This window comes from Pristiophorus japonicus, chromosome 10 (assembly GCF_044704955.1).
Source record: "Pristiophorus japonicus isolate sPriJap1 chromosome 10, sPriJap1.hap1, whole genome shotgun sequence".
NCBI classification, from domain to species: Eukaryota; Metazoa; Chordata; class Chondrichthyes; family Pristiophoridae; genus Pristiophorus; species Pristiophorus japonicus.
This window is the reverse complement of record NC_091986.1, coordinates 115,847,575-115,861,731: the sequence shown is the minus strand read 5'-3', so window position 1 is coordinate 115,861,731 and position 14,157 is coordinate 115,847,575. Positions and strand designations below refer to the sequence as shown.

General features: G+C 45.9%; 1 protein-coding gene across 1 annotated transcript in view; it reads left to right on the top strand.

The window, feature by feature from the left end:
* LOC139275067 (coiled-coil domain-containing protein 81-like) overlaps positions 1–14,157 on the top strand; it is a 214,617-nt gene that overhangs the window by 38,827 nt on the left and 161,633 nt on the right. The window contains exon 6 of the mRNA XM_070892012.1: positions 13,483–13,652. Within this exon, the coding sequence (XP_070748113.1) occupies positions 13,483–13,652 (170 nt within the window). The remainder of the gene's footprint in view (positions 1–13,482; positions 13,653–14,157) is intronic.

Here is a 14,157-nt window from a genome sequence, read left to right as displayed (position 1 = left end):
TGCTAAGGGAAATAGATCTGTCCTAACCACTCTATCTAGACCCCTCATAATTTTATACACCTCAATAAGCCTCCTCTGTTCCAAAGAAAACAGCCCCAGCCTATCCAATCTTTCCTCATAGCTAAAATTCTCCAGTCCAGGCAACATCCTCATAAATCTCCTCTGTACTCTTTCTAGTGCAATCACATCTTTCCTGTAGTGTGGTGACCAGAACTGCACTCAGTACTCTAGTTGTAGCCTAACTAGTGTTTTATATAGTTCAAGCATAACCTCCCTGCTCTTGTATTTTATGCCTTGGCTAATAAAGGCAAGTATTACTTATAGAAACATAGAAACATAGAAAATATGTGCAGGAGTAGGCCATTCGGCCCTTTGAGCCTGCACCACCATTCAATATGATCATGGCTGATCATTCCCTCAGTACCCCTTTCCTGCTTTCTCTCCATACCTCTTGACCCCTTTAGCCATAAGGGCCATATCTAACTCCCTCTTGAATATATCCAATGAACTGGCATCAACAACTCTCTGCGGCAGAGAATTCCACAGGTTAACAACTCTCTGAGTGAAGAAGTTTCTCCTCATCTCAGTTCTAAATGGTTTACCCCTTATCCTAAGGCTGTGTCCCCTGGTTCTGGACTCCCCCAACATCGGGAACATCCTACTCGCATCTAACCTGTCCCATCCCGTCAGAATCTTATATGTTTCTATGAGATCCCCTCTCATCCTTCTAAACTCCAATGTATAAAGGCCCAGTTGATCCAGTCTCTCCTCATATGTCAGTCCTGCCATCCCAGGAATCAGTCTGGTGAACCTTCGCTGCACTCCCTCAATAGCAAGAACGTCCTTCCTCAGATTAGGAGACCAAAACGGAACACAATATTCCAGGTGAGGCCTCACCGAGGACCTGTACAACTGCAGTAAGACCTCTCTGCTCCTATACTCAAATTCCCTTGCTATGAAGGCCAACATACCATTTGCCTTCTTCACCGCCTGCTGTACTTGTATGCCAACTTTCAATGACTGATGAACCATGACATCCAGGTCTCATTGCACCTCCCCTTTTCCTAATCTGCCGGCATTCAAATAATATTCTGTCTTCGCGTTTTTGCCCCCAAAGTGGATAACCTCACATTTATCCACATTATACTGCATCTGCCATGCATTTGCCCATTCACCTAACCTGTCCAAGTCACCCTGCAGCCGCCTAGCGTCCCCCTCACAGCTCAGACTGCCACCCAGTTTAGTATCTTCTGCAAACTTGGAGATATTACACTCAATTCCTTCATCCAAATCAATAATGTATATTGTAAAGAGCTGGGGTCCCAGCACTGAACCCTGCGGCACTCCACTAGTCACTGCCTGCCATTCTGAAAAGGACCCGTTTATCCTGACTCTCTGCTTCCTGTCTGCCAACCAGTTCTCTATCCACGTCAGTACATTACCCCCAATACCATGTGCTTTGATTTTGCACACCAATCTCTTGTGTAGGACCTTGTCAAAAGCCTTTTGAAAGTCCAAATACACCACATCTACTGGTTCTCCCTTGTCCACTCTACTAGTTACATCCTCAAAAAATTCTAGAAGATTTGTCAAGCATGATTTCCCTTTCATAAATCCATGCTGACTTGGACCGATCCTATCACTGCTTTCCAAATGCACTGCTATTTCATCCTTAATAATTGATTGCAACATTTTCCTCACTACTGATGTCAGGTCTGCTACCTTCAGGGATCTGTGGCCATGCATCCCAAGGTCCCTTTGTTCCTCTACACTTCTCAATGTGCTACCATTTAATGTGTATTCCCCTGCCTTATTAGCCATCCCCAAATGCATTACCACACATTTCTCTAGATTGAATTCCATTTGCCACTGTTCTGCCCACCTGATCAGTTCATTGATATCTTCTTGCAGTCTACAGCTTTCTTCTTCATTATCAACCACACAGCCAATTTTAGTATCATCTGCAAACTTCTTAATCATACCTCCATATTCAAATCTAGATCATTGGTATATACCACAAAAAGCAAAGGACCTAGTACTGAGCCCTGCGGAACCCCACTGGAAACAGCCTTCAGTCACAAAAACACCCATCAACCATTATCCTTTGCTTCCTACCTCTGAGCCAATTTTGGATCCAACTTGCCACTTTGCCCTGGATCCCAATTTCGTGACCAATCTGTCATGTGGGACCTTATCAAAAGCCTTACTAAAATCCATATACACTACATTAAATGCACTACCCTCATCGACTCCTTGTTACCTCCTCAAAAAAATCAATCAAATTAATCAGACACGACCTTCCCTTAACAAATCTATGCTGACTCTCCTTGATTAATCCGTGTCTTTCTAAATGAAGATTTATCCTGTCGCTCAGAATTTTCTCCGTAATTTTCCCACCACCGAGGTTAGGCTGACTGGCCTGTAATTACTCGGTCTATGGCTTTCTCCCTTTTTAAACAAAGGTACAACGTTAGTAGTCTTCCAGTCCTCCGACACCACACCTGTAGCCAGAGAAACATAGAAACATAGAAACATAGAAAATAGGTGCAGGAGTAGGCCATTCGGCCCTTCTAGCCTGCACCGCCATTCAATGAGTTCATGGCTGAACATTCAACTTCAGTACCCCATTCCTGCTTTCTCGCCATACCCCTTGATCTCCCTAGTAGTAAGGACCTCATCTAACTCCTTTTTGAATATATTTAGTGAATTGGCCTCAACAACTTTCTGTGGTAGAGAATTCCACAGGTTCACCACTCTCTGGGTGAAGAAGTTCCTCCGCATCTCGATCCTAAATGGCTTACCCCTTATCCTTAGACTGTGACCTCTGGTTCTGGACTTCCCCAACATTGGGAACATTCTTCCTGCATCTAACCTGTCTAACCCCGTCAGAATTTTATATGTTTCTATGAGGTCCCCTCTCATTCTTCTGAACTCCAGTGAATACAAGCCCAGTTGATCCAGTCTTTCTTGATAGGTCAGTCCCGCCATCCCGGTAATCAGTCTGGTGAACCTTCGCTGCACTCCCTCAATAGCAAGAATGTCCTTCCTCAGGTTAGGAGACCAAAACTGTACACAATACTCCAGGTGTGGCCTCACCAATGCCCTGTACAACTGTAGCAACACCTCCCTGCCCCTGTACTCAAATCCCCTTGCTATGAAGGCCAACATGCCATTTGCTTTCTTAACCGCCTGCTGCACCTGCATGCCAACCTTCAATGACTGATGTACCATGACACCCAGGTCTCTTTGCACCTCCCCTTTTCCTAATCTGTCACCATTCAGATAATAGTCTGTCTCTCTGTTTTTACCACCAAAGTGGATAACCTCACATTTATCCACATTATACTTCATCTGCCATGTATTTGCCCACTCACCTAACCTATCCAAGTCGCTCTGCAGCCTCACAGCATCCTCCTCGCAGCTCACACTGCCACCCAACTTAGTGTCATCCGCAAATTTGGAGATACTACATTTAATCCCCTCATCTAAATCATTAATGTACATTGTAAACAGCTGGGGCCCCAGCACAGAACCTTGCGGTACCCCACTAGTCACTGCCTGCCATTCTGAAGAGGTTTGGTAAATGATGGTCGGTGTCTCTGATATTTCTTCTTTTGCTTCTCTTAACAGCCTGGGATACATTTCATCCAGGCCTGGAGATTTATCCACTTTCAAAGCTGTTAAACCCCTTAATACTTCCTCTCTCACTATGTTTATTTCATCTATTTCAAACTCCTCCGCCCTGATTGCAATGTCTGCATCGCCCCTCTCTTTTGTGAAAACAGACGCAAAGTATTCATTAAGAACGATATGCACGTCTTTCACTTCCACAAGCCCAACTCTTTCTTTAGTTATCCTCTTGCTCTTCATGGGGCCGAATTTGGTGAACTCACTGCCTGCTACCGCCGACTGTCGCTGAGTTTTCTGGGCGGTCTCCCCTCCGAGCGAGTTTGGTGGAGGCCTCCCTCCGGCGGGGAGGGAAGACCGCTAGGGACCGCCCATTGACGACCGCTGGCGCGCAACTCACGTAAATGTCCTCCCGCCCGCTGAGCTGCCAGTTTGGTCCGGGCGGGAGTCTGCTGCAGCAGGGGAAAAGACCACCGCATGGAGGCAGGCAAGAATGAAGACCTGCAAAAAAAGGTTGGTAAACTTCTTTTCTTTATTTTTTCCAGTGATTCAGGTGGATGGGGTCCCCTGAAGTTATTCCAGTGTTTATTTTTTATTTTTGGTAAATTTTTATTTTTATCTCTTCCCCTCCCTGGGCCCAACTCCATCCTTGGCGGCACTTTGCGAGGATTGCATTTGCCGCGAGATTGGGATCTCCCGCCTACTGCTGCCCAGATACACGGCATGAGTTGCTTTTTTGCCGCTGGGCGATCTTTCCGGGACATTTCAACGAAACTTTCGCCCAAAGTACCGTCAGGTATCTCAGCAGTCCTTTGGGGCCAATGTATTTATAAAAACATCTTTGGGTTTTCCTTGATTTTACTTGCCAAAAATATTTCATACTCTCTCTTTGCTTTCCTAACTTTCTTTTTAATTTCATCCCTGCGTTTTCTATACTCCTCTGGAATTTCTGCAGTATTGAGCCCTCGGTATCTGTCATAAGCCTCCCTTTTTTTCTTTATCCTTCTCTGTATGTCCCTTGACATCCAGCGGGCTTTAGATTTGTTAGTCGCACCCTTTTTCTTTAAAGGGAACATACTTGCTCTGAACCCTCCTGATCTCCTTCAATGCCTTCTACTGCTCTGACACTGATTTACCTTCAAGTAACTGTTTCCAGTCCACTATGGCTAAATCACCTCTTAGCTTATCAAAATTGGCTTTTCCCCAATTGAGAACTTTTATTCCTGGTCTATCTTTGTCCTTTTCCATAACTACCCTAAATCTAACTGAATTATGATCACCGGCACCAAACTGCCCTCCCACTGATACCCTTCCATGTTTTGCGGGTCTCTGCTTGTATAAAATAGTCTATAGTAGTAATGCACCCGCATTTGTAGGACTCTTTCAAAATCATGTCTGCAGCTGCCTCCAGTTTCACAATATATGTATTAATAACAATTTGCATAAACCCCTTGTTTCCTTGGATAAATCACCTTTCAGCTGTATGTCATCTGTTGAAGTGGTCATTACCATTTCAGAAGAACACTTGACAATCCATGAGAGGGTCAGGAGTTCACTAGTGAAGAAGAATTGTTATCAGAAAAGTAACTATCTAGGGAGATTAGTCAACAGTGTGCTGCTGAGGCTTGTCAAATCATCCACAGGGTCTGCTTTGAGGTACTTCACAAGTGTGATGGAACAATGTCCACTCATTGTTCACCATACTAGATTTTTGTATCAATGATATGTTGGATTACATTGTAAGCAATATCCTCAGATTTTATGTTCCAGGCATTGCTGTAAAAATTGTGTCCTTTTCCTAAATAATATGCTATTATGGACGTGCCTGGGTATCTGGTATGCTTCACTCACCATCTTGGATAATGGGTTAACCAGTGGGATATAATGGTAGGTGCCCCATGCATAGTACCTCTGCTTTGCATGGCTCAAATGAGATACAGGGAGCATCAGTTCCAATTATTGATTGGTTCTGGTAGAGTCCACCTTTAGCTTGGATAGAGTTATTTGAGGTCACACTGAGAAGGGGCACTGTTATATATGTAAACCTGTAAATACCTTGTGTAGCCACTAGAGGGCTCATCCCCTGGAGTCCCAAGGGATCCCACAATCCCTTGGGAGCACCTGTACTTAAGGAGGCCTCGCAGGCTGGAGAGGCACTCTGGAGACCTGAAATAAAAGACTAAGTTCACACTTCACTTTGAGCTCACAGTATCGAGTCAGACCCTTTATTCATACATAAAAACTGGCGATGAGATACAGATGACGAACCCAACGATGCAGAGAACAGTGGGCATCCTGGAGAAATTTTCAGAGGGAGATAATTGGGAAACCTTCTTGGAGCGACTCGACCAATACTTCGTGGCCAATGAGCTGGAAGGAGAAGCAAACGCTGCCAAACAAAGGGCGATTCTCCTCACCGTCTGCGGGGCACCAACGTATGGCCTCAGGACAAATCTGCCTGCTCCAGCGAAACCCACAGAGAAATCATACGACGATTTGTGCACACTGGTCCAGGAGCATTTGAACCCGAAGGAAAGCATTTTGATCGCGAGGTACCGGTTCTACACCTACAAAAGGTCTGAAGGCCAGGAAGTGGCGAGCTATGTCGCCGAGCTGAGATGCCTTGCAGGACATTGCGAATTTGAAGGACATTTGGAGCACATGCTCAGGAACTTCTTTGTACTTGGAATTGGCCATGAAGTGACACTTCGCAAATTTTTGACTGTAGAGACCCCAACCTTGAGCAAAGGCATAGTGATAGTCCAGGCGTTCATTGCCACCAGTGACAATATTAAGCAAATCTCTCAGCACACGAGTGCTGCTACAAGTACTGTGAATAAAGTGATGTTGTTTTCAAATCGCAACGTTCCTGCAGCTGCACGTCCGAAGATGTCTCAGGGTCCAGCATCAAGGGTGATGAATGCAAGGCCATTAACACCTTGTTGGCGCTGCGGGGGTGATCATCGTTTCCATTCATGCCAATTCAAAGAGTACGTTTGCAAGGGCTGTGGAACAATGGGACACCTCCAATGTATGTGCAGGCGAGCTGCAAACCTTGTTAACCCTGTAAATCACCATGTTGCAGAGGAGGATAGATCCACGGTGGATTACGACGAACCAGAGCCTAAGACCAAGGTGGCAGAGATATATGGGGTGCAAATATTTACCACAAAGTGTCCCACGATAATGCTGAAGGTTGAATTAAATGGACTCTCAGTGTCAATGAAGCTGGACACAGGCGCGAGCCAGTCCATTATGAGCAAAAAGACTTTCGATAAATTGCGGTGCAGCAAGCCTCAAGGCCAGTCCTGACTCCCATTCGCACTAAACTGAGAACTTACACAAAGGAACTGATTCCCGTAATCGGCAGTGCTACTATAAATGTCTCCTACGATGGAGCGTTGCACAAGCTACCACTTTGGCTGGTACCAGGCGATGGTCCCACGCTGCTCAGCAGGAGCTGGCTGGGAAAGATACGCTGGAACTGGGATGACGTCCGAGCGCTCTCGTCCGCTGACGACATTTCATGTGCCCAGGTCTTAAACAAGTTCCCTTCACTGTTCGAACCAGGCATCGATAAGTTCCAAGGATCAAAAGTGCAGATCCATTTGATTCTGGAGGCACGACCCATCTATTACAAGGCGAGAGCAGTACCGTACATGATGAGAGAAAGGGTGGAGATCGAGCTGGACCGGCTGCAACGAGAGGGCATCATTTCGCCGATTGAATTCAACAAGTGGGCCAGTCTGATTGTTCCAGTCCTCAAGGGAGACGGCATCGTCAGAATCTGTGTGATTACAAAGTAACTATCAATCGTTTCTCCCTGCAGGATCAATACCCACTACCAAAAGCAGACGACCTTTTTGCGATGCTGGCGGGAGGAAAGACGTTCACGAAGCTGGACTTGACCTCAGCCTACATGACGCAGGAGCTGGAGGAATCATCGAAGGGCCTCACCTGCATCAACACACACAAAGGTTACTTCGTTTACAACAGATGCCCGTTTGGGATTCGATCAGCCGCGGCTATATTCCAGAGAAACATGGAAAGCTTACTGAAGTCGGTCCCGCGCATGGTGGTCTTGCAGGACATCCTGGTTGCAGGTTGGAACTCAGTCGAGCATCTGCAGAACCTGGAGGAGGTTCTTAGTCGTCTCAACCATGTGGGGCTCAGGTTAAAACACTCAAAGTGGGTTTTCCTGGTGCCTGAAGTGGAGTTCCTGGGGAGAAGAATCGCGGCGGAGGGCATCAGGCCCACCGATTCGAAGACGGAGGCAATGAAGAACGCACTGAGGCCACAGAATGTGACGGAGCTGAGGTCATTTCTAGAACTCTTGAACTACTTTGATAACTTCTTACCGGGTCTCAGCACACTGTTAGAACCACTGCACGTTTTACTGCGTAAAGGAGACGAATGGGTATGGGGTAAAAGCCAAGAAATTGCCTTTGTAAAAGCTAGAAAATTGTTATGCTCAAACAAATTGCTTGCGTTGTATGATCCATGTAAGCGTTTGGTACTAGCATGTGATGTCGTCATATAGTGTTGGGTGTGTATTGCAACAAGCTAATGAATCTGGGAAATTGCAACCGGTTGCTTATGCATCCAGAAGTCTGTCTAAGGCTGAGAGAGCCTACAGCATGATTGAAAAAGAAGCGTTAGCATGTGTTTATGGGGTAAAGAAAATGCATCAATTCCTGTTTGAGCTCAAATTTGAATTGGAAACTGACCATAAGCCACTGATATCCCTTGTTTCTGAAAGTAAGGGGATAAATACTAATGCAGCCAGAGATGGGCACTCACGTTGTCCACATACAACTACGCCATCCGCCACAGGCCAGGTACAAAAAACTGTGCCGATGCTCTCAGTAGGTTGCCATTGCCCACCATGGGGTGGAAATTTAGCCTGCAGATTTAGTTATGGTAATGGAAACATTCGAGAGTGAGCAATCACCTGTCACAGCCCAACAGATTAGAACCTGGACGAGCCAGGACCCCTTACTGACCCTAGTAAAAAATTGTGTGCTTCACGGGAGCTGATCCAGTGTCCTATTGGAAATGCAGGAAGAGTTAAAGCCGTACCAGTGGCGCAAAGATGAAGTGTCCATACAGGCAGCCTGCCTTCTGTGGGGTAATCGGGTAGTGGTCCGCAAGAAGGGTAGGGACACTTTCATCAGTGACCTCCACAGTACTCACACAGGCATTGTAATGATGAAAGCGATAGCCAGATCCCACATGTGGTGGCCCGGTATCGATGCGGACTTAGAGTCCTGCATGCACAAATGTAACACATGCTCGCAGTTAAGCAATGCATCCAGGGAGGCGCCACTAAGTTTATGGTCTTGGCCTTCCAAACCGTGGTCCAGGGTCCATGTCGACTATGCAGGCCCATTTTTGGGTAAAATGTTCCTAGTGGTTGTAGATGCGTACTCCAAAGGGATTGAATGTGAGATAATGTCAGCAAGCACGTCCGCTGCCACCACTGAAAGCCTGCGGGCCATGTTTGCCATGCACGGCCTGCCTGATGTCCTTGTGAGCGACAACGGGCCATGTTTCACCAGTGCTGAGTTTAAAGAGTTCATGACCCGTAATGGGATCAAACATGTTACATCTGCCCCGTTCAAGCCAGCATCCAATGGTCAGGCAGAGAGAGCAGTGCAAACTATCAAGCAGAGCTTGAAGAGGGTAACTGAAGGCTTATTGCAGACTCGCCTATCCCGAGTCCTGCTTAGCTACCGCACGAGACCCCACTCGCTCACAGGGATTCCACCCGCTGAACTGCTCATGAAAAGTGCACTGAAGACAAGGCTCTTGTTAGTCCACCCTGACCTACATTAACAGGTAGAAAGCAGGCGGCTTCAACAAAGTACATTCATGATAGCACAAATGTGTCACGCGAAATTGAAATCTATGATCCTGTATTTGTGATGAAGTATGGACAGGGTCCCAAGTGGCTTCCTGGCACTGTTGTGGCCAAAGAGGGGAGCAGGGTGCTTCAGGTGAAACTTTCAAATGGACTCATTTACTGGATGCACTTGGACCGAATCAAACTCAGATTCACGGACTATCCTGAGCATCTCACATTGGACCCTACCTTCTTTGACCCCCAACATACACACCAGTGGCAACCGACACCGTGGTTGACCATGAAGCAGAACCCATCACCCGCAGCAGCCCAGCAGGACTCACCACACCAGGCAACCCAGCTAGACCAGCTGCACAACAGCCCAGCAAGGGCCCAACAAACGCTTCACCAAAATCAGCATTTGCACCAAGACGATCAACCAGGGAAAGAAAGGCCCCAGATCGACTCACCATATAAATAGTTACACTATTGACTTTGGGGGTGGGGGGGAGTGGGATATAATGGTAGGTGCCCCATGCATAGTACCTCTGCTTTGCATGGCTCAAATGAGATACAGGGAGCATCAGTTCCAATTATTGATTGGTTCTGGTAGAGTCCACCTTTAGCTTGGATAGAGTTATTTGAGGTCACACTGAGAAGGGGCACTGTTATATATGTAAACCTGTAAATACCTTGTGTAGCCACTAGAGGGCTCATCCCCTGGAGTCCCAAGGGATCCCATAATCTCTTGGGAGCACCTGTACTTAAGGAGGCCTCACAGGCTGGAGAGGCACTCTGGAGACCTGCAATTAAAGTCTAATGTCACACTTTACTTTGAGCTCACATTATCTACAGACTCTTTATTCATATACAACAATCCCCACTTCTGACCTTATGATGGAGGGAATGTCATTGATGAAGCAGCTGAAGATGGTTGGGCCTAGGACACTGCCTTGAGGAACTCCTGCAGCAATGTTCTGGGGCAGAAATGATTGTACTCCAACAAGCACATCCATCTTTCTTTGTGTTGAGGTATGACTCCAGCAAGTGGAGAGTTTTCTCCCTGATTCCCATTGACTTCAATTTTCTAGGTCTTCTAGATGCCACACTCGATAAAATGCAGCCTTGATGTCAAGAGCAGTCACTCTCACCTCACCTGTGGAATTCAGCTCTTTAGTCCATGTTTGGACCAAGGCTGTAATGAAGTCTGGGGCCGAGTGGTTCTTGCGGAACCCAAACTGAGCATCGCTAAGCAGGTTATTGGTGAGTAAGTGTCATTTGATAGCACTGTCGACGACACCTTTCATCACTTTGCTGATGATTGAAAGTAGACTGATGGGGCGGTAATTGGCTGGATTGGATTTGTCAATTCGTATATGGCATTGGACTTGGTGTTTAGAATATGAATGTGGTTGGCACATTTCAAGTATTGCATTGCATTGATTCTTCCACCAAAATGAAGGCATTTCAAGGCATGGGGAAACAGCGGAGGAGTGGGATTAATTGGATAGCTCTTTCAAAGATCCGGCACAGGCACAATGGGTCGAATGGCCTCCTTATGTTCTGTATGACTCTATGATTCTGATAATATGCACTTCTAACTAGTGGGGTATGGTGTGTGCCCATACTCTGGCCAGGAGCATGTGGTAATGCATTCATACATTTTATGGTTAAATTCTGTTCACCATGCCAATCAAAAGGAATTCCAAGAACTGACTGTTCGTCTATCAAAGACTCAAATCCATGCTTGCCCTTTGACCTTTCTCCTGGGGGCATGGGGAAATGGCTAAGAGCATTCGCTTTAGGATCACATTGGCTTCAAATTGACACACCCAATGGAGAATCGCCAGACACATTTCAGCCTGAGCTGGATTCAATTTCAGGTTCTGAGAATTAAATATCAATGTATAACCCACTGCATCATCCTGTCCCCAGTACATTTGTACTTTCCAAAGTTATGGGGCTAGAACCTGCACGTTTGTGGGCGATATTTCCAGCGTGGATGTTAAAAAAGGGTTTTCAGATCGCCGACTTCTCGTCCATTCTCAAAGCACCTAGTTTCCACTTTTGAAAATGGGCATTACTGCGAGCGATATAAAATGGGCGGTACATTACATTTTTTTGATCTTCTGCCAAAAAGTATGGCCGTCCTTAGCAACGGCATGGCAATGCTCGATTCCCGCGATTCTGGAGGTCAAGGGTTATCATGACATGTGCAAAAGAGGAGACCAAGAGAGAGGGAACTCAGAGGGACTGAAGGCATGTCTGGGTGTGGTGTGGCTGCTTTGGGAGGAAGAAGGGAGACTTTAGAGCTTCACAGCAAGTAGACAAACAAAAAGTAGCTGTTACCAGCCACATATTTGACCGAATTTGGCCTATAATATGAGAGAGAGGAGGAGGCATCACAGCACGCTGTGGAGACTGAAGCTGGAGAGAGCAGTGAGGTGAGAGAGGAGCACATTGGAGGAAGCAAAAGAGCGAGGAGGTTCTCGGACAAGGCAAATGCCTCCTTCCTGCAGGAGGTCGAGTCACGCTGGGGTGATTTGACATGGGGAGGGCGTGGGAAGCCCACCCCAAAGGCATACCAGAAGATATGGACCAAGATAGCAGAGGTGGTCTCGTCGGCGACCAACGAGGTGCGTGAGGGCAACCAATGCCTCAAACGATGGAACGACCTTGTGGGATCCGCAAGAGTAAGTACTACATTGATTTACGTGTACTTATGTATTTATATAATTTGATTTGTAACAGTCATGAGTGACTATCATCAGATGTGAGGTCTTTCACTTTTACCGGGAATGTTTTACTCAAAGCCTGCAGTCACGGTGTACATCTTTAGGTAAACAATGATGAGCAGCTCGATGGCCTACTCATCAAAGCAGGGTACTTGTTACAAATTCAGGTTCGATGCAGGTATCTACTTGGTGGGGTCATTGGTGTGAGTCACTCCATTAAGTGGTCAGTTTGGCCTTTTCTTATAGAAGTTGACTCCCACTGTCCTATATCTATTAGCGCAATCATAGGATCTGCGATTGTAAGAACAAAACTCCCTTGTGTTCTGGACTGCATCTCCTTGTCTTATGCAAATGCACATGTACTGCTTTTGATCTCCTGCTCCTATTTCTTATGTTCTTATGAAAATATGATGGCTTCAATATTCCCAATATTGAGCTGGAGGTAGTTAAGATTGTCAGTGATGTTTTGGATGTTAGTGAAGCAATCTGACAGCACCGAGGTAATTGAAGTATCAAAGGAGGTGGTGCAGAGTACTGGATGTCATCAATGTATGTGGAAACTGACCCTCGGTCTGCGGATGATGCCATCGAGGCAGCAACATATATATAAGGATAGATAGGTTGGGGCTTTGGAGGTGATGATTCTTTGATGGAAAGAGAATTTATTGTTAGTGACGCTCTGGCTGTGTTCAGAAAGCTAGGAATGGAACCAAACAAGGGAAGTTCCCTCATTTCAGAATACCGGTCTTCACTTCAATACTGGGCCCCAACTGAGCTGGTGAAATGGGAACTAGTGAGTTTCTTCCCTTGGTGCTGTATCCTAAATCATGTGCCTTGTGAGGGGCAGGCAGAGGTTCCACCCTTCACAAGGCTGACCAGAAAACCCCCAAAATGATAGGGACCCAATCAATGTTTCCCCTAAAGTGCACGGCCGTGCACCAATCTGGATGTCCCACGCAAGCTACTCACCAGCTGCTGCTGCTGGAAATGATACCGCGCGTGTGCGGCCACACAGCAAAATTAAAGGGACCGCACACCAAAACAATTAGAGGGAACATTGGACCCAACACAACTGGACTCCTTCTCTTTTCTGGTAAGTTCCACCGGAGTTGCAGTGGGATTTGATGGAACCACTGAGGAAATTCAAGATCATCAAATTCATTTTGTTAAACTGAAATATTAACAATAAGATATAATCGGTCAGGCTTAGCTATTAATACGTGTGGATTTTGTGTTGTCTTTAAACATGTATGTGTCATAGCTTTTACCTTACTATAGGATTCAGTCAGTTGATCTCAATGATCGAAAATTAGTGATGCAGACAATCGAAGAAGAAAATAACCGAGAAAATGATGAAAATCCCTGTAAACCTCAACAAAGTGAGATAAGTAGAGAAAATGAACAAACTGAGAAAATGAAGGAAAGAGAGAAAGGTAGAGAAACAACAGGTATGTTGAATGAAATTGCCCATGACAATTTTAGTTACTTAACCATTCGATAAGGTGCCAAGGTATTCGATAAGGTGCCACACAAAAGGTTACTCCAGAAGATAAAGGTACGCGGAGTCAGAGGAAATGTATTAGCATGGATCGAGAATTGGCTGGCTAACAGAAAGCAGAGAGTCGGGATAAATGGGTCCTTTTCGGGTTGGAAATCGGTGGTTAGTGGTGTGCCACAGGGATCGGTGCTGGGACCACAACTGTTTATAATATACATAGATGACCTGGAAGAGGGGACAGAGTGTAGTGTAACAAAATTTGCAGATGTCACAAAGATTAGTGGGAAAGCGGGTTGTGTATAGGACACAGTGAGGCTGCAAAGAGATTTAGATAGGTTAAGCAAATGGGCTAAGGTTTGGCAGATGGAATACAATGTCGGAAAATGTGAGGTCATCCACCTTGGAAAAAAAAACAGTAAAAGGGAATATTATTTGAATGGGGAGAAATTACAACA